The sequence below is a fragment of the Rhincodon typus genome, chromosome 8, assembly GCF_021869965.1.
Source record: "Rhincodon typus isolate 14 chromosome 8, sRhiTyp1.1, whole genome shotgun sequence".
Taxonomy (NCBI): domain Eukaryota; kingdom Metazoa; phylum Chordata; class Chondrichthyes; order Orectolobiformes; family Rhincodontidae; genus Rhincodon; species Rhincodon typus.
This window is the reverse complement of record NC_063339.1, coordinates 54,108,651-54,128,976: the sequence shown is the minus strand read 5'-3', so window position 1 is coordinate 54,128,976 and position 20,326 is coordinate 54,108,651. Positions and strand designations below refer to the sequence as shown.

General features: G+C 38.0%; 1 protein-coding gene across 1 annotated transcript in view; it reads left to right on the top strand.

The window, feature by feature from the left end:
* Positions 1–20,326, top strand: part of sec23a (Sec23 homolog A, coat complex II component) — an 81,818-nt gene that overhangs the window by 28,323 nt on the left and 33,169 nt on the right. Inside the window, exons 7-12 of the mRNA XM_048600083.1 lie at positions 480–624; positions 5,958–6,116; positions 9,263–9,378; positions 11,496–11,619; positions 12,825–12,905; positions 19,085–19,174. Coding sequence (XP_048456040.1) covers positions 480–624; positions 5,958–6,116; positions 9,263–9,378; positions 11,496–11,619; positions 12,825–12,905; positions 19,085–19,174 — 715 coding nt within the window. The remainder of the gene's footprint in view (positions 1–479; positions 625–5,957; positions 6,117–9,262; positions 9,379–11,495; positions 11,620–12,824; positions 12,906–19,084; positions 19,175–20,326) is intronic.

The window sequence follows — 20,326 nt, the reverse complement described above, 5'->3', positions numbered from 1 at the left end:
CACTATTTGTTTGCTCTGAAAAGCTTTCTGGATTTCTGTCATCACTAGAATACCTTAGCAAAAAGTCTTATTTATTTTTCCAGCCACTTGGACAAGAAAAAATTATCCTGTTGTCAAATCATGATACTCTTCAAAAATGTATAAATAGCAGCAGTTTCCACATACTAAAAAGTAGCAGGCACTCTCCAAATATTACCAACATACCACTCGCATTCAGTCTTTCCAAAGCTCACTGGTTGATAAATAGGGAATTGTCATCCATGCCATAAAACAAATGACCGGGCCAAAAAGTGTTGTGAGCATTAAACATTATTTGGAGCATAGCAATTCCTTTTATGTCTCAGTATTTTAATGCTTCTAAGTTTATTAATTTTTTGTTTTAATGTTGTATCTATTTGATCACTATTTTGGGATTGGAATCAAATATCCACAACATGCAGTATGATTATCCTAAAGTGCCTGAAAATGTGATGTTACAGATTTTTGCAACCAGTTCAAAAAATTGACATGAACTTGACTGATCTTCTGGGAGAATTGCAACGTGACCCTTGGCCTGTGCCGCAGGGGAAAAGACCACTGAGATCTACTGGAGTTGCTCTATCCATTGCTGTTGGTCTGTTAGAGGTATGTGCCCCTTCAGGAATTCCATTCTATGGAGCTAATGTATTACCGGATACAGTAAGACCAGTGCTAACTCTTTTTGGATTCATTATAACCATATGAATTTTCCTTATACTTTCCAATCTACTAGAAGCACAACCTGAGCACTTCAAGTTGTTGGTTAGCTGATGATTTGTCTAAATGCTAACATGCCAGATCGTACCCCATTTCCATTCCCACCTTTCTTTTTTTCTCTCTCTCTCTCTCTTCTGAGTGAGAGATGTCGTTGACACGGCTGTTTCCTTCAGCCGGAGTCTGGGATTTGTTGTTGTGTAATCAAGGAATCTTAAACTGCATGCATGTCAAAATAGTCTAGATCCTAACAGACTACAAATTCACTCATTATATCGGCATATTCTTCTTGTTTATGTTTTGTTCATAAAAATAATAAGTACACAATAAAAGGAAGTATTTTCTTGCTGTCCATTGTATCTGTTATGAATAGTACAAGGGAGGGAGCTATAAGGCCTTTTTTTGGTCTTTGTGGTTCTCAGTACAAAGATTTTGCAGTGGATCAGAATGCATGGCAAGTATTTGTGGCCAGAGTAACACCAGCATTTATTCTTTAGGGTAGAATAAATTTCATGGAATCGTGTATTGTTGCGATTTAATGTATGCTTTAACATGGCTGTTGTCCAATGTGTAGGTTGCGGTGATCTATTTCAATAAGTTATTGTGTGTTTCTCTGCAAATACTAGGTTTTTCTCCCAAGTGCTTCTTAACTGATAAAGTGTAGTGTTTTTTTCTGACACCTGTATATCAGTTTTCTACTACTGCTTTGGGGATTGCAAGGTTTGCCAAAGTAAAGAGTAAACTAAGGAAAACACGTGGAATTTCAGTCCTTATCCCTTGCCATGACAGGGGGCAGAAGCAAGATTGCTTTTTGGTCAAGTGCTGCATGGCTATTTTCCCTAACATCTCTACAAGAGTTGCCAAACGAGGAGACCAGAGTCTATCTTTACTCATTTTTAGATTTATTCCAGTGAGACATTGTAAGTGTCTGGGTGCTAATTCTATAACTTGGTACCAGTGTCAATAAATGTCCCTTTAAATAAGAAGTGTCGGTTGAAGATTGAACGTTCTGTTTTTATGCTGAGAAGAAGGTGTGTGATGTATTCGAGGGTTCACAGAATCTGTTTGGTTCAGGTTTTTTTTGACATACGTTTATTTTTTCACCCCCCCTTTAAGGTATAGTGGGGAGGTGATGGAAGGATTCCTGGGCTAATTAGCCATCCATTGAACAAGATAATGAATGCTTTTTACATACCCAGCAAGTCCTAGTATAGGACTTGGACTTAGACTTGGATTTGAACTTGAGCTGTTGGCCCTGAGGGGAAGTCATTACCACTGTACCACAAGACCTCTCTCTTCCTTCGAAGTATTATCTCCTCCATTGCCAACTTCACCTGACTATGTTTATGAGAATTTGCCACATGAAAAATGCTGCAAAAATAGCTTGATTTTTGAATTGTATTTGTTTTTTTTTCCATAAAAAAAATGCAGTGGTGTTGCCTTTTAATACCTGCAGAGGGAGAACCCAAGCTTGGAAGAAATAAGCTGCCAATAGTTGTTATTTTTGTAAGCTGTTGAAGCTGGAGAACAGTTAGAAAGTTTAGATCTGTGATTGCAAGAGTTTTGTTTAGCAAGGTTTTCAAGAATTAAAAAACCAAAGCGGATAGATTAAGATACAGATTAGCCGTGATCCATTTGAAGAGCAGACCAGACTCGGGGATGAGATTAGCTTGTGCCTATGTTCCTGATTGTTGAATTACAGCACAATAGCAGGCTATTGACTTTATATCATGTCTATGCCAGTGGCATACTCGTCAACTGCAACTACTTATTATAATCTCATTACCCTGTCCTTTCACTGTACATTTTTCTTTATTTTCAAATATTTTTCCAAATTTCTAAATTGGATGGTTTGTGCTTCTAGAGCACTTACGACAAAGCCGTAGATATTCCCATCATTCGTTCAAGGATCAAGTGTGGGCATGTACCATTCTGGCATCAGGCACCGCCTAAGGGCAGTTGTAACCTGTTTATTTATGAAATTATTGCCAAATGTGTGCATATCTCCTTGTAAATATTTTTGATCAACTGTCTGATTGTTCACAACAATTCAATCAATAACCATTCTTTAACAGTTAGTAAGCCCATTTTAGGCTATTAGTATACATGGACAAGGGCAGCAGGTACATGGGAACATTTGCCATCTGCAAATTCCCTTCCCAGCCAATCACCGTCTTGACGTGGTTGCCTTTCGTTCATTGTTGCTGGATCAACTTCCTGGAATTCCTTCCCTAATGATATGTGGGTCTATCTACAGTATGTAAGCTACAGTAGGTCAAGAAGGTAGCTCACCACCACATTCTCAAGGACAAGTGGGGAAGAGTCTGTATGCTGGTTCAAACAGCAATGCCCGCTTCCCACAATTGAATTAAAAAATTTCATTTGCTCAGATTCTCACGTTCATAAAAACTGGATCTCGTTGTATATTTCTCTGCCTTTTTCTTTACATTTATAGTACTTGCATTCACCCATTTTACATTATTACTTTGTAAAGCTTTATACATTTACATTCCTTGTTAATGCTTACTTTGCTATTTCTCCGGAACTGACATTGCATTCTGAATGTGAAAAATTTAGTTATTTCCTTATAATTTTAGCATGTTAATTGAAACTCGGACTAAAAGGTCAGTGGAAATATGGATATAGAATTGTCTAAGAGACAAATAGTGGAAAACCGTGATAAAAATTTGAGTTTGAATTGGAGGGAGGGATAAGGTTCTGTTCCCCAGGCATTGCTTTGAAGATCATTGCTGTTTATATCAAAGAAAATTACTGCGGATTATAGATATCTGAAACTGAAATTATAAATCCTGGCAGCTTGTGAGAGGAGAGACACATTAACTCTTCTTCTATCTGCAAATGCTGCCTGACCTGCTGAGTGTTTCTAACATTTTCTACTTTGGTCTTGAGTGTAGATGGCATAATTTCAAAGTTTACAATGAATTGAAACTTAAAAATGTCGTTAATGGTGAGAAGGGTCACAACGGACTTCAGAGAAATGTGAAATGATTTTGGTAGGATGAATGAGGAATAGACAATATTAGTAAATAGTACAATTTTGAAGGGAATTCAGAACAGACAGATCTTGGGTTACGTCTTTAAAGATGGTAGGATGACATTAGGACGATACTAAAGCAAATGGCATTCTCTGTTTTCTTAACAGAAATAAAAACGGAATAGGGTACCAAAGCAACTGTTGTCACTGTGTGTTAGTGATGGATAAAGTTAATGTTTAACGCGGTGAATCAGATGGGCTGCTTTTTGCTTGATGGTTTTGAGTTTATGTTGGAGCTGCAATCAATCGGGAATGCAGAGAACAGTCCATTGTATTGCTGATGTGTGCCTTGTAGACAGTAGTCAGGATCCAAGAAGGGGAGAGGTTAGTTATTCCTACAGAATTCCCAGCTCCTCTGATCTACTTCTACAGCCACAGTATTTATGTGGCTGGTCCAGTTCAGTTTCTGGCCAATGCTAATCCTCAGTTGTACTACTTGGGGTGAATTGAATTGTCTGAAGTATGGCATCTACACTGCTGTGAGCATGAGGAAGCTAAAATAGATCATACTGTCAGCATTTCTGACTGAAGAGGATTGCAAGTGCTTGATTCTGTGGCGATAATGCAATTGAATTTCATAGGAAGATAGTTAGATTCTCTTTTGTTAGAGATAATCATTACCTAGCACTTGTGTGGCATATTTGTTACGTGCTATTTAGCAGCCCAAACCTGAATGATGCCCAAGTCTTGTTGCTTGTAGAGTACAGGCAGCTTCTGTATCTGAAGAGTTGAGAATACTGTTCAATGTTATGCAGTCATCAGCAAGCAGTCTACATCTGGTCATATGATGCAAGGTAGGTTGTTGATGAAATAGCTGTAGTCCTGCTCTGAAGAAAACCTGTAGCAATACCCTGGATTGAGGTGATTGTCCTCCATTAACTAAACCCTGATTCCTGTTAACTTCAGTTTTGATAAGAGTCTTCGGTGCCATACGGTCAAATGCCATCTTGCCATTTCACCTTACAATTTTTAGTTACAACTTTGCAGTCCTTGTTTGGCTGTAATAAGATCAGGAGCCAAGTGGCCCTGATGAAACCCAAACTGGGTATCAGCGAAAAGGTTATTGTTGTGTCACTGTCACTTGATAGCACTGTTGACAACGCTTTCCATTACTTTGCAGATGATTGAGAGTCAAATGTTGAGGTGGTAATTAGCTACATTGGTTTAATCCCGAAAGGTTTGTAGGGATATGGGACAAACACAGGCAAATGGGACCAGTTCAGGTTAGGAAAACTGGTCAGCATGGACAAGTTAGGCCTAAGGGCCTGTTTCCGTGCTGTATGACTCAATAACTTTGGCAGACAGAGTCTACCTGGATGATTTTTCACACTGTTGGTTAGATGCCAGTTGTAACTGCACTGCAACAATTTGGTCTGGGGAGTCACAAGTCTTCAGATCTACTCCATCAAGTTGTCAGGTACCTTTGCCTTCAGCCATATCTTGATATTTTCTGTAGTGAATTAAATTGGCTGAAGACAGGCTTCTACACTGTTGGGCGCTTGAGGAGAAAACCAAGCAGGACCATAAATTGAAAATTTCTGGCTGAAGAGGGTTGCAAAGGCTTGAGCCTTGTATTCTGCATTGATATGCTGGGCTCCTGCATCGTTATGATTGTGATACTCTTGCCAACTCCAATGAGTTATTTATTTGTCCACCATGATACATTCCAACATCTATTACCATACTTGATTGCTTTTTGTAACTGCACAGACAGGTAATGTGTTGTCTATGTTGACATTTAAATCTATCTTGCTTATTCACAACTTAGCCGTTTGGCATTATGCAAAATAAAACTGACCTATCATGCTGTAATCGTAAAAGTTAATCCTGATAATATCACTGACCAGCTCTGTAGGCATTGACTTTCCTTTTCTTTTATCCAATCACGTAAAGTTGGAACTTGTGCAGAGAAACGTATTGAATTCCTTGTAACACTGCTGCATCAGAATTGGCATTCATTTCAAATAATAAAAGATAGGATGAAGTATGTAAATTATAGAAGATTTAGAAAAAGTTATCCAAATAAGTATAAGTTATTCAGGATTATTATCTTAAAGCTCATACAGAAGTACTAATAAATTGCCATATTGTGTATGAGTGGTTTTGATTAATTTCTTAACAGGCTGTATTTGCTCCTATGTTTTCATTTATGTTTCTTCTTTTAAAATAGTGCACTTTCCCCAATACTGGAGGTCGTGTGATGTTGTTCATTGGGGGCCCAGCCACACAAGGACCAGGAATGGTTGTGGGTGATGATCTAAAAACACCTATCAGGTCTTGGCATGATATTGAGAAAGACAACATTAAATATATGAAGAAAGCCATGAAGGTAAATATTATGCACATCTTTTCCTAAATTGGAACAACAGTAGGCCATTTAGCCCTTCAAGTTTGTTCTGCTTTAATTTGAAATCATGGCTTATCTGTAATCCAGCTTCATAAGACCACTTTTGTCCTATATCCCTTAATACCTCTGAATAGAAAATTACCACTATTTAACCAGGGAGACAACACTCCAAAATTAACATGCCTGAACAATATGAAAGCTTTTAATTGATTTAAGAGATGCGGCATAGATTAGTGTCCGATTCAACCTGAGCAACTGTTACTAAGACTCGACAATTAGATTACCTAAAGGCTGGAACCAATGATGGGTCCTCAGGAACAAAAGAGGTGATGTATGATAACAGGAAGAGAAACCATTGCAGTGATTGCTTCGCTAATTAGATTGAGAATAAAACAAAGCCAGTGCAGCTTCACCCATTGGATGATGGGGGAAAACCTACTCCTCTTTTCCCCTCAATCCTTTTCTGTCTTACTTTCCCTTGTTTTTCTCTCAATTTCCCAATGCCTACCCTAACCACCTCATACCCAAATGCACCTGCTCCCTCCCCTTGCATTAACAATTTTATATACAGAGATCCCTCATTTTAATGCTTTTAAAACAAAATAGTAAGAAACATTGTAACATAGCACTGCGTTTGAAACTAGTTCAGCAATGCAACGATATTTATTTAGAATGTTGGCTTTAAGATCTATTATGGTCAATGACCATAATAAAAAAAATTAGAGTAAGCATGTATGTTGATCCAAACAGCAGATTGATCATCTTTGTGTATAAACTAATTATTTCCTTTCTCCATGTTTATGCATTCATTCTGAATCCTCTTCCACTTATTATTCACTCTTCCTGTCCAATATTGGGAATGAAGAAACTGATGGTAACACAGATGACTCGTTTCTGATCTTGGCAATGTTGCATATTTCAAAACATAGCATTAAAAACATAAGCAGGTAGATCAAATGATTCCTCAAGCCTGCGTGGCCATTCAGTATGATTTTGGCTAATCTTCTGCTTCAGATTTCCAGCCCATTTCCCACACTCCTTGATTCCCTGATATACCAACAATCTGTCTATCTCAGCCTTAAATATTTTCAGCGGTAGAGCACCCACAATCTTTTGGGATAAACAGTTCCATAGGTTCTGTCATGTATTGAGTGAAGAGATTTCTGCTTCTCTTAGTCCGAAATGATTGTCCCTTGATCCTGAGGATGTGCCTGTTTTCTAAATTCCCCAGCCATGGAAGCAGCTTCAGTAAATAACCGTTCAAACATCTTCATTCTTCTTAACTCCCATTCTTCTTAACAATATGGTCCCAGTTATGCAACATGCTAATATATTATCCCAACTTATCTTGCTCGGAGTCATAGAGTTACACAGCAAGAAAACAGACCCTTCAGTCCAACTGGTCCATGCTGACCAGATATCCTAAACTCACCTAGTCCCATTTTCCAGCATTGGGCCCATATCCCTTTAAACCCTTCCTATTAATGTACCCATCCAGGTGCCTTTTAAATGTTGTAATTATATCCGCCTCCACTACTTCCTCTGGCTTGTCAATGCTTTTGGAAGTCAAGTATTCAGCATTTCCTGGTTTCCTTTTATCTACCCCAGTAGCTACATCCTTAAGAAATTGCAATTAATTTGTTAAAGATGATTTCCTTGGGTAAAAATCATGTTAACCTTGATCATATGATTTTCTAAGTTCATTGCTAAGGTTTTTTTAGTAGATTCCAGCAGTTTTCAGATGAATGTTGGATTTTAGTTTCTTGAATTTCTCCAATACTTTATTTCCATTGATATTAATTAACTTAGTTTTCTCTCTTATTAATCTATTGGTCAGTCTCTCTTTCTGGAAAGTGACTGATGCCTTGTAACATGAAGACAATACAATATCTGTTCAGTGTCTGCTGTTTCTAGGATAATTTTTGCTGTTTCTGTCTCTAAAAGGAAAAGCATTATTTTAGGCACACTCTTCCTTTTTGCATACTTATAAAAGCTCTTGCTATCTGCTTTTATAGTCCTGGTTAGTTTACTTTCTCATTCTGTTTTCTTTCCCTTTTCAATCAACCTTATGGTGTCCTTAGGGGATCAAAGGTTACTTAGAGAAGGCAGGAGAATGGCGTTGAGAAATATACCAACCGTGATCAAATGGTGGTGCAGACACGGTGGGCTGAATGGCCTAATTCTGTTCCTGCATTTAATGGTCTTTGTTGGTTTCCAAGACCCACAGAATCCTTAGACCTGTCATTCTTCTTTGCAACTTTATAGGCCTCCCTCTTTCATCTAATGTGCTCTTCAACTTCCTTAGCAACAGTTGTATTGTTTTTGCTTAGCTTTTTTGTTTTCCAGTGGGATATATTTTTATTGAACAGTTGAAAGTACTGTTTATCGTTATACTTTTTGATTTTTGGCCATGCAACTGGACAAGCTCTCCCCTCTTGTTTAGAACTGAAAAATGCTGCTTTCACACAATTTGGAATTCAGTTTTATCATGATCATCTTTTCTCAGCAGATTTTTTCTTATAAAATTGCTATTTAACCTTGCCACATTGCAAATTACTAGAACGTTTATTCCTAGTTTAGTCAAAATGCATTTTGAAATGTCAAAAAACCACCTTAGAAATTCATCGTCCAGGCATTTCTGCCAGTTTGAGTTGTCCAGTCGAAGTGAAAATTTCTGTAACCCACTATTATGACATTGCCTTTGCTACGAACTGCAATTATTTCTCACTTAAACTTCTAATCAACAACATAGCCACTGTCAAGGGGCCAATTAGTTACTCCTGATGATGTTTTTCAGACTCTTGTTATTCTTAATCTCCATACTGATTCCAGCACACACTCTTTGTAAGAACAACTTGATGCTCCCAAACCCCAACCAGTTTCCCCCTTGGCCAGAAATTTTGTTTTCTTCAGGTGGTTATCCAATTCCCCTAAAAGTCAATTTTTACTTCATATTATAGATATTGTAACGTTAACTTATCTGAAAAGCAGACTTTTCAAATCAAAATGGATGGAAAAGATAAATGATACTAATTGTACATTTACGATTTCAAAACGTGGCTCCTTTTTTATAGGAGACATTGAGTTGGTTTGACATTTCAGTATTTTAACATTTACTCTTAATGTAGCACTATGAAGCCTTGTCAAATCGAGCAGCAGCAAATGGCCATGTTATTGATATCTACGCTTGTGCATTGGATCAGACTGGTCTCAATGAAATGAAATGCTGCCCAAATCATACAGGGTGAGTAGTCTTTGGCTTAATGAAATCAAATTACTGATCGTAATGTGCCAAAGCCAAATCTTAATGTATGAAATGTGAAGGCAGCAATGATGCAAGTGCAGTGAATATAATTCTGTTTCTTTTCCTGAATGTGTTTGATGTAGGTTCATCTAAACAGTTTTTAGTTTTTGCGGTTTTCCAAACAAAATCTATCTTGCCGCAAGATATTCTACTTTTCCTTTTGTATATCAACGATCAATCTGTTTTGGGGAGGGGGTGGATGGTGGTGGTGTTAAAAGCTGAAAAGAAAGATTCTCGGGGGACCTTTTTCTCTCTAGTTGTTATCTGATTAACTAAGTCCATCCACCATAATCCAATGAATTTTGTCCTACTTCTCGATTTGTGTAAAGGTTTAATGCTTTAGTCTAGCATAATTGCTTATGCTGTTTATGCAGGCATGAATGTTCCATGCAAATTTGTAGGCTATCATGCCTATTAGTAGTTTGGTTTGACCATCAGAAAGACAAATATTATGGTCCAGGATATTGGCATACCATCATCAATCTGATACAAGGGCAGCTGAAAATGATAGTCATGAAATCTGGAGGCTGATTGTTTGGATGGGCATTTGACACTGGTCGCCAAGGAGAGGGCCCAGGAAAAACAGGCCAGCAAATCTTGCACTTATCTTCCTCTGCCATAGCAGATTTGGCTTCTGAGTCACACCGGGTGACATTTAACATAGAATTGACCACAAAATACAACAGTCATCATACAAGTGTGCATATTGTTCTGTTACAGATTTAGGTGGTTAGAAAATATGTAAAAAGGCTTGCAGCTGTTCTCTCTTTTACTTTACTGAGTTGAGAGGATACATAATGAAATCTTGCAATACTTTCCAACGCTCATGCATCTTGACATGTTCCTATAAAAGCTTCCATCTTCTAACATGTTAGTGCTTAAGAAAATATAGATGTTTTACTGTTTCTTTGCCTCTTACAGATTAACATACATTTTTAAAAACTGGATTGTTTTAAAAATAACTTGAAGTTCCATACATGGTAACTGTTTCTGGGCATAGGATTATTACCTAATGGGTATCTGTTATTAACTGTTGCGATGTGATTCATTTCTGAGGAATGAAGCCTTGTAATTTGGAAGTATTGCAATACGGAAGTACCTGCAATGCCCTTGAATTGCCGATATCTTCTGTTTTAAGGAGTAGCAAATATGCAAGTTGCAGCTTCTAACTTGGTTTTGAATTTTGATTAATTGGAAAAGAATAACAGTAGTTGTATCTTATCTTGTAATTCAAGTTTTTATGTTAACAAACTTAACATGTTTGATATCAGAGAACTTACATTTGTTATCAGTCTCAAGAATGTCTAACTTCTTGGTGCTCCCTGTGCATGGTAACAAATACATAGTTTGTGCTTCTCCACATGTACTTGGAAAATTCTGTTAAATATCTTGTTTTGCAATGTTAGTTACATTTTTTAAACTTGTTTGAATATCTAATGCTTCCTTAAAAAAGCCACGTTTTAATAATGGCGCATAAAAGCTGGCAGGAACTATAAATTGCTCATTTAAGTCATTGGAACTATTCTGTTGACTTGATATGCTGAATATTTGGATTGAATTGAATAGGTTTTTTGTTGCAGAGCTGGCCATCCTGATACAGCATATCAGGTCTTAAACACAATCATGTGGATGTTCTCAATTTTTATAGATTTTTAAAATTTGTTTTAGAATTACATTTATTCTCCTCTTTGCCTCTCAGTTCTACTGTTGTTCATGAATACAACTTTTAGCTGTTGTGGATACAGATTCCTGATCATCCCAAAAGATGAACTAAAACAATGGAAGAACAAACTCTTCATCTAATTTCTTTACATCCTACTATAAAGACTTTTGACCAATCAACGATGCTCAATAAACATACTAAAGCTGAAAACTGACTTTTTTCCTTGGGCAAACTTGTGCATTGATGTTGCTTAAGTGGGATTTGAACTCTATCAGTTGACAGTCCTCTCAGCTTTAAATTGGCAATTGAATGAGCTGGCATTTAATCTTATGCTTTTTGTTTTAATAATCATTTTTCTTCCATTTTATTTGATGATAAACCCCTTTTTTTTCAGGGGTTACATGGTGATGGGAGACTCCTTCAACACATCCCTGTTTAAGCAAACTTTTCAGCGAGTGTTTACAAAGGATATCCAGGGACAATTTAAAATGGCTTTTGGAGGAACACTAGAAATTAAGGTAATGCTGTTTGACTTAATTCTCACCATAATCTTTTTATTATTACAAGCTGCGATTGGAGCCTTGGACCTTCCTGAATTCTAAAGATTTCCAGAAATCAAGCTATCAACTATCAGATTCCCTGAGATGATCACAAGCTCCATTATTGGAATGCAAAATGAGTGCCTATTTTATTTCATTAGTTGAGACATTATATGAAATGTTATATTTGGATCAGAATTTCTGTCACATGTAAATTGCCAGGAAAGCAACAGTGAAAATGGAGCTGGATCTCTGTGTGAGGCTATTTATTGGCCTACAGCTTATTTTAAATTACTCTACTAGCAAACATGTAATTATGTTTTTTGCCCAAGCAAGAATGAAGACATTTTTGAATATTCCCTGCATAGCCTTCAGTTTGAAGTTCTTATAAGAATTATTTTCATGGTTTTGTATCACTAGTCACTTTAGGACGAATGTTCTTTAATTAAGACTGTCTCAGAATCAACAGTAAACTACCTTTCAAAAGGCCATTCCCAACTTGTTCCCTTGAAGTCAAGAACCAATGTTAATAACCAAAAATCTTTGATAATTTAAAGTGTGTATAAAATGAACACTGGCAGGAAGTACCTGTTACATGTTTTCCAAATCTAGCTCATTGTATTCCTGTGTTATCTAGTTTATTCATCAATAAATAAATAGGAATGTTAAGTATGTCATCCAAAATGTGTATCAGATTTTATGCTTACGTTTTTGACATGTTGCTAAGAAGGTTGATTTACTTTACTGTTTTTAAGAAACAATTATGTCATTTTTTTAAATCAAAAGTACAAAGTCGTGCAATGTTACTTACTTGCAATAATTGGAATAACTTCCACAATTCTGTATCTGATGGTGTAATTTAACTCTGAATCAGAATTACACACCAGAAGTTAGTAGAATTGCTCATGCACTTTTAAAATAAGTTATCTTGCTTAGCACACAATTGTACATGGGAAATAATTGAATGGAGTAATACTTTTTGACATTCTTATTTTGATATTGGACTTGGAAAGTTTATTTTTAGTTGAAGATGCATACCTGTTTTAATACTTGAAATGACAGCAGTTAGATTCCTTTATATCTTAAACTTTCCTAGACTTAGATCTAACTTGTTTTTAATTAAATTCAAGCACAATTCTGCATTGAAGGTGTATAATTTTAAAAAAAACTTATTTCCTCTGAAGACATCAAGGGAAATCAAGATTTCTGGAGCCATTGGACCCTGTATATCACTTTGTGCTAAAGGACCTTGTGTGTCAGAAAATGTGAGTAGTCTTCTGTTTTTACTAATTCTTAACACAGATAATATTACCAAAACAATATGCAGTTCATGAAAAGAATTGCAGCAAGTGATTGACTGTCCTTTTGTTTGGAACGATCTTATTTATCTTTCATACTTAATATGAAATTAGCACTAAAGTGGTAAGGGGAGTAAATTTTGTTGAACCACAGTTCAAGTAATAGTGTGACCAGCCAATGGTACAGGTTTCATGTCACTTCTAAATCTTGAAAGGGGAAGTGTTATTGTGAGAACCACATTCAATTGTGGTAGATTTTTGAAGTTGTGCATGTATCCAGCAAAGTTGCACTGGAAGAAGAAATTGATGTGTAGGACTGTAGAACAGGGAAGATGATTTTAGCGATTCAAGAGTTTGCAAAGGGATGGAATATTTCATATACCTCCTGTTTACAGCGGTAAATTGCTTGGAGTTTTGGGATGCCATGGATAATTAAAGCAGTTAGAAACTGTTTAATGTCAATAAATATGGAGCTGGAAACAGCACAGCACATCTGACAGCATCCAAGGAACAGGAATGTCAACATTTTGGGTCAGAAGCCTTCTTCAGGACTGGGCTCCGACCTGAAATGCTGACTTTCCTGCTTCTTGGATGCTGTCTGACCTGCTATGCTTTTCCAGCTCCAAATTTGTTGACTCTAGCTTCCAGCATCTGCAGTCCTTTCAGTCTCCAGAAACTATTCACAGTTGCAGTGAGGATGATAAGAATAATGCAAAGAAATAAGTAAAAGGCTTTATAGCAAGAAGAAGTGAGGTAGATAATTCAAGAAAACTCAAAAGGCATATTTGTGAAAAAAGCACTTAAAAATGTGGTACAAAAAATCCAACAAAGTGTAGATGTTGGAAATTAGAAACAAAATCAGAAATTGCTGGAAAAACTCAGCAGGTCTGGCAGTATCTATGGAGAGAAAGCAGAGTTAACATTTCACATCCAATGACCCTTCTTCAGAACTCCTGCAAAGAAGTTTAGACCTGCTGAGTCTTCCCAGAAATTTGTTTTTGTTTAAAAATGCAGAAATTTTCCTGAAAAAGACATTGTCAATTTGAAGAGATGATCAGATCAGATAGGTGCACATGAGAGATATAAAGAAATAAATTTTTGCGAGGCTGTAGAAATGATATTTCATTGTACTGTCAAGTGTAGTTATGTGCTGGAACAATGAAAAGAGGCCAGTGTAGAACCTATTGTTTCAAAAGGTGTAATCTGCATTAGCATGGTCTAGATAGCTAAATATTATTGGGACAACTGCCAAGTTTATTGTTAAGGATAAGTGCATTACCATGCGCTTGAATAAAGAGCAAGTTAGAAGTTGCCAACAAAGATTTCAAAAAGGGCCAATAATGTTTAACAAACAAAATAGATCCATTGGAAGAAGTAAAAAAGGTGATATATAAGGAAAATGAATCCAGTGCAGTGTCTGTGGACTTTAGCAAAGTGCTTTACAAGCACAGAAATGTTGAAATTAGAAGCAGATATAGGCTTCAAGCCTTCTCTGCTGAAAATTGAAAGAAGTGCAGATGCTGTAAATCAGAAACAAAAACAGAAGTTGTTGGAAAAGCTCAGCAGGTCTGGCAGCATCTGTGAAGAGAAATCAGAGTTAATGTTTCAGGTCCGGTGACCCTTCCTCAGAACCGATGGTAGCTGGGAAAATGTCGGTTTATATGCAGAAGATAGGGTGGGGGGAGGGAGTAAGGGGTAAATGATAGGTGGGGATAGAGTCCAAAGAGAGAGAAGAACAGTTGGACAGACAAAGGATTGATAACAATCTGGCTAGGAGAGTGACTAACAATAGGTGGTGTGTAATGGCAGACTATGTGATAGCAAGGCCTGGTGTGTGGGATAGGGGGCAAGGACAAGAGTTCAGGCCCTAAAATTATTGAACTCGATATTGAGTCTGGAGGGCTGCAGGATCCCCAAGTGGAAATAAGATGTTCTTCCAGCTTGCACTGAGGTTCGTTGAAACACTGCAGCAAGCCTGAGACAGAGATGTTATCCAGGGTGGCTGGCAACTGGAAGCTCAGGGTCTTTTTTGCAGGCAGAACACAGATGTTCTTTGAAGTGGTCAACCCAGTCTATGCTTCATTTTCCCTAATGTAGAGGAGACCATAGTAAAGGACAAAGGGTATCCTATTGTTGTTGTAGGAGGGAAGAGAGGGCATGAGGGCGGAGATGGGTCTGACCTGGTTGAGGGTCTTGTCAACTAAGGTGCTGGGGAATCCCTGGTTGAGGAAGAAGGTGGATATTTCGAAGGCTTCCTTGTTGAAGCTGGCCTCATCGGAACATATGCAACAGAGACAGAAGTACTGGGAGAACGGAATGGAGTCTTTACAGGAAGCAGGGTGCAAGAATGTATAGTCTGGGTAGCTGTGGGTTCGGTGGGTTTATAGTGAATAGTTGTGGCCAGTTTGTCCCCAGAAATAGAAATAGATGTCAAGGAAGGGAAGCACGAAGTCAGAGATAGACCAGGTGGAAGTGAGGGCAAGTGAAAATTGGAAGCAAAATCGATGAACTTTTCCAAATCCGGACAAGAGAGGGAAGCAGAACCGATGATATCATTGATGTGTCGGAGAAAGAGTTGTGGGAGGGGGCTGGAATAGGACTGGAACAAAGAATATTCCACATACCCCACAAAGAGACAGGCATAATTGGGCCCATGCATGTACCCATGGCCACCCCTCTGACCTGAAGAAAATGAGACGGGTTAAAAGAGAAGTTGTTCAGTGTGAGGATGAGCTCAGTCAAGTGGAGGAAGCTTTCTCTGCTATTCAGTATGATCTTGGCTGATCATCCAACTCAGTATCCTGCGCTTGCTTTCTGCCTGTACCCTTTGATCCCTTTAGCCTTAAGAACTGTATCTAACTCCTTGAAAACATTCAATGTTTTGGCCTCAACTACTTTCTGGTACACAGAATTCAGTAAGCTCATCACTCCCTGAAGAAGTTATCATCTCAGACTTGTTTGTTGCTACATTTCGTTTCTGAGTGCCAACCAGTTCTCTTTTCATGTTGATACACTATCCCTAATCTCATGAGCTTTAACTTTACATGCTAACTTCTTATTTGAGACTCTCTTGAAAGTCTTCTGAAGATCTAAGAAAACCACAATACTGGCTTATCAACTCTATTAGTTACATTGTCAAAAAGTTGCAGTAGACTTGTCAAGCATGATTTCCCTTTTGTAAATCTGATTCTGTCACTGTTATTCCAAGAGCTCTGCTCTTAAATCTTTTATAATGGGCTGCAGTGTTTTCCCTACTACCGATGTCAGGCTAACTGGTCTATCATTCCCTGTTTCTTTCTATCTCCTTTTATTTAAACTAGTGAGGTTCCATTAGCTACCCTCCAATCCATAGGAACTGTTCCAGAACCTTAAAAGATGAACACCAACCCATCCACTTTTCTACAACTACTTCCATAAGTGCTCTGGGACGTAGATTATTGGGCCCTGCGGTTTTAGCAGCCTTTAATCTCATGAATTACCCGAACACCTTGTTTATCAATTCCTTCAGTTCCTCCCTCTCATCAGATTCCGCATTTCCCAACACTTTTGGGATGTCGTCTGTGTCCTCCTTTGTGAAGACAGAACCAAAATGTATATTTAATTGGTATACCATCTACTTGTTCCTCATTATAACTACCTCTGTTTCTGACTACAACAGAAACACTTCTCTTCTTTTAATCTTTTTCTCTACACATACCTATAGAAGCTATTCCAATCAGATTGTGTATTATCTCTAAGCTTACTCTTGATTTTCCTATCTTAATCAACCCATTTTTCCTCCGTAGCTAAAATCTAAACTGCTTCCAATCCTCAGGTCTGCTTTTTTTTTGACCAGTTTTCTTTCAATCAGTCTAATGCCATCCCTAATTTCTCCTCTCAGTCATGGTCAGGCCCCTTTTGCTGTTTTTTTTTATGCCAGACAGGAATGAACAATTGTTACAGTTCCTCCATCCATTCTTTAAATGTTTGCTAGTGCCAATCCGCAGTCATCCCTTTAAGTAGCTTTCTCCAATTTATCATGGCCAGCCTGTGCCTTATGCTATCGTAGTTTTCTTTATTAAGATTCAGGACTCTAGTTTCAGAATTCACTACATCACTTTCCATCTTAATGATGAATTCTAACATATTATGGTTACTCTTCCTCAACAATATGACAGATTATCAAACAAAATTATTTGCCCAGATTATCTAACCTCATTCATGGAACAAGAGCGCATGCCGCTGGCAATGTATTAACTTTGTCTTTTTATGCTAGAGTCTTCCATTCCTGCCTCCAGTTTTGAGATGAATGGGAGGCCTGGTCTTGAATGTTAATCCTAACAGGCAGAGGGGTGAGCCATGGCTGGAAGGGACACAGTTTTATTGTCAAGGACGGTGAGAGTGCAGTTTTGTTTTTGGGTGGGGAGGTGATGGTGAACAACATTGATGTTTGCAGAGGGATGGTCGTGCATTTGCACGTGGTGTGCACATGCAAATAGGTATGCAGTGTTGGGCGGCGCATATGTGCGCACGCACTGTTCATATGAGGTGTCTTGGGGTTGTCATTGTTTTGGATTCCTTTGATAGTCCACCTGAGCAGCCTTTACCGGTATTGATTCTAAATAAGTCAGCGTAACTTTTCTACTTCAACTGGTGACAGGAAAAGGGGATCCCTTGTCCATTTCTCATGTATTGGAAATTGCTGACTGCAGTGTAAGGTGAATTCCCAGAACTTCTACTGCCATTGTGACCCTCAATAATAAGCATTAGTTGATTTTCTGCAGTTGAGTTCAGAGCATTTAAGCCAACGAATATAAAATGAGCTCAAGTATATTAAAATAAATTAAAAATCAGAACAAGTGATAAGAGCAAGAAATGAGTGCATTTTTCTCAATGTTTGCAATGTGGATTATGTAAGTCAACGAAGGTTGAGAGAGTAATCGGCATACATTATCGTATGCTTCGTGAATATTGGTAGACAGTACAAGATCAAGGAAGTTATGTTGAACTGGTACAAGATATTAGACTAGCCTCAGCTTTAATATTGCAACCAGTACTAGGCACTGTCAACGCTCTAGGAAGTATACAAAGACGTTGGAGGGAATGCAAAACAGTTTGAGAGTGTTTCTAGGTATGAAGGATTTAAGTTATAAAGGTTGGAGATTTTGGTAGACTTTTCCTTCTTGGAGAACTCTAAGAAGAGATATATGATCAAAGTATTTAAGTATCCTGAGCAATCTGCACAGAGTACATGGGGAGGAAATATTCCCAGTCATTGAAAGTCTTGAGAGTAGATTTAAAGTAATGAGTAAGCAAAGCAAAAATGGTACAAGGAAAGATGATTTTATAAACTAGAGTGGTGAGGACAGGCTCAATTGAGGCATTTAAAAGGCAGTCAGATGCTTTTTGAAGATGAACAGCATGTAGGGTTATGAGGAGAATGCAGGAGAATGGCATCAAGTGAGTTGCTCATTTAATGACCTCTTTCATTCAGTGATGGAATTCTTTTCTGCAGATACTTTTGTTCATTTTTTGTATCAATGATTTTGATTTAGACTTGGACAGAGCATGCTACTGATGTTTGTAGATACCTGTTAGAGGAAATGTTCTTTTGGAGGTTAACCAAATTATGCTTCCATTGGTGATATCTGTGCTGGGAAGGAGCATGAACATCTTTGACATTATTTCCACCTCTCTTCATTCTCTATTGCTCTGAATTTTGGTACTGTTCTATAGTGATACAAGTTGTGGTATTGCTAATGTTATTTCTTCTTATTTTTGGATATGGATAGCTCTTTTACATGGAATGAATTTCTAATAAGACAGTAACAGTGCACAAATATGAGCGATGTTAGCATGGGTGATTTGATCAAGAAAGTTAACAAAGGACATCGATAAGCAGAGAAAACAGGCTACACAACGTAAAATGGAATTAAACATTATTAAGTGTAGATGGTGCACATTTGTTTTGCAAAAATGCATGCAATTTATGCTTCAGTGTAGGCTCCATGTTGTGGAAGAGACAAAGGATTTTGCTAAATTTGTCAAAATTACAACTGTGTTGCAGTAACAAGGACTAGGCATGCCAAATTGTAAAATCTTAATAGAATATATAGCTTAAAAAGCAATCATTTGACCTAACAGTCTTTGGCTATCTTTATTTACAGGAAATTGGAACAGGTGGGACATGCCAGTGGAAGATCTGTGGTCTGGACCACAATACAACTCTTGGTATATACTTTGAAGTTGTGAATCAGGTATGCAGGAAATAGATGTAATGGTATAGATCTGGTGCCTTGTTTCCATGATTTCTACCCCAGTGCTCCCAGACCTGTATTATCACCCCATTGAAAAGCTCCAGTGTACTCTGATCCTGGCATCGCTCGCTCAACATTGTGGGATCCCTGAAATTCCCCTCACTTACACAAGGGCTTACGCAAGCGCAGATAGACACACTCACAACTCACCCACACACAACCCACACCCACACACATCTCCCCCATACACCTCACAAACCTCTCACACACCCCGCTTCCTACACACACTGCCTTCTATCTGTTTCTAGGTAACAAATACCATCAAGTTACTACTTTTTAGAAGATTTATTGAGAGGATCGAGGCATCACTTATTGGGCTAGCATTCATTGCTCATTCAAATTGCCATTCAGAAGGCGCTTGTGGTCTGCCTTTTTGAACAGCTCAAGTTTGTTTAGTGTAGGTGCACGCATAATACTGGTCAAGAAAGTTCCAGGATTTTGATCCAGCAGCAGTGAAAGAATGATGATATTTTTCAAAATCAGGATGGTAAATGGTCTGGAGAGGAACTTGCAGACGGTGGTGTTCCCATGCACCTACTGCCCATGTCCTTTTAGATGGTAATGGTTGTAGGTCTAAAAGGTCCTGTCTAAAGAGTGTTGGTGAATTATACAATGCATCCTGTAGATGGTGCACACTGCTGCTTTTGTGCATCGGTGATGGAGGGATAAAATGCTCATTGCTGTGAAAGCAATCGAATGGATTAATTTGTCTTGGATAGTAGCAGGCCTCTCGAGTGTTTTTGGAGTAGTAGTTGCCCAGGCAAGTGGGAAATAATTCACCATATTCCTGACTTGTGCCTTTTAGATGGTAGCCAGGCTTTCTGTTGCATCAGAAGGCCCCTCTCCCAGTTCTGTACCTATGACATCATCTTCATTACCCACTATAAGTATAGAGTTTTAAAATTAATTACCTACTTCAAGGCCTTGCTTTTATTTGTATGTTTGTTTCTCTGCAATTTTGAGTCAAATATCTGACTCTGGACTTCAATCTTAGAAATATCACCAGCTGCGTTGCACTATGGTTCAGGGCAAATCTAACATGATTTATTGAAGATAACAAGGTGTAGAGCTGGATGAACACAGCAGGCCAAG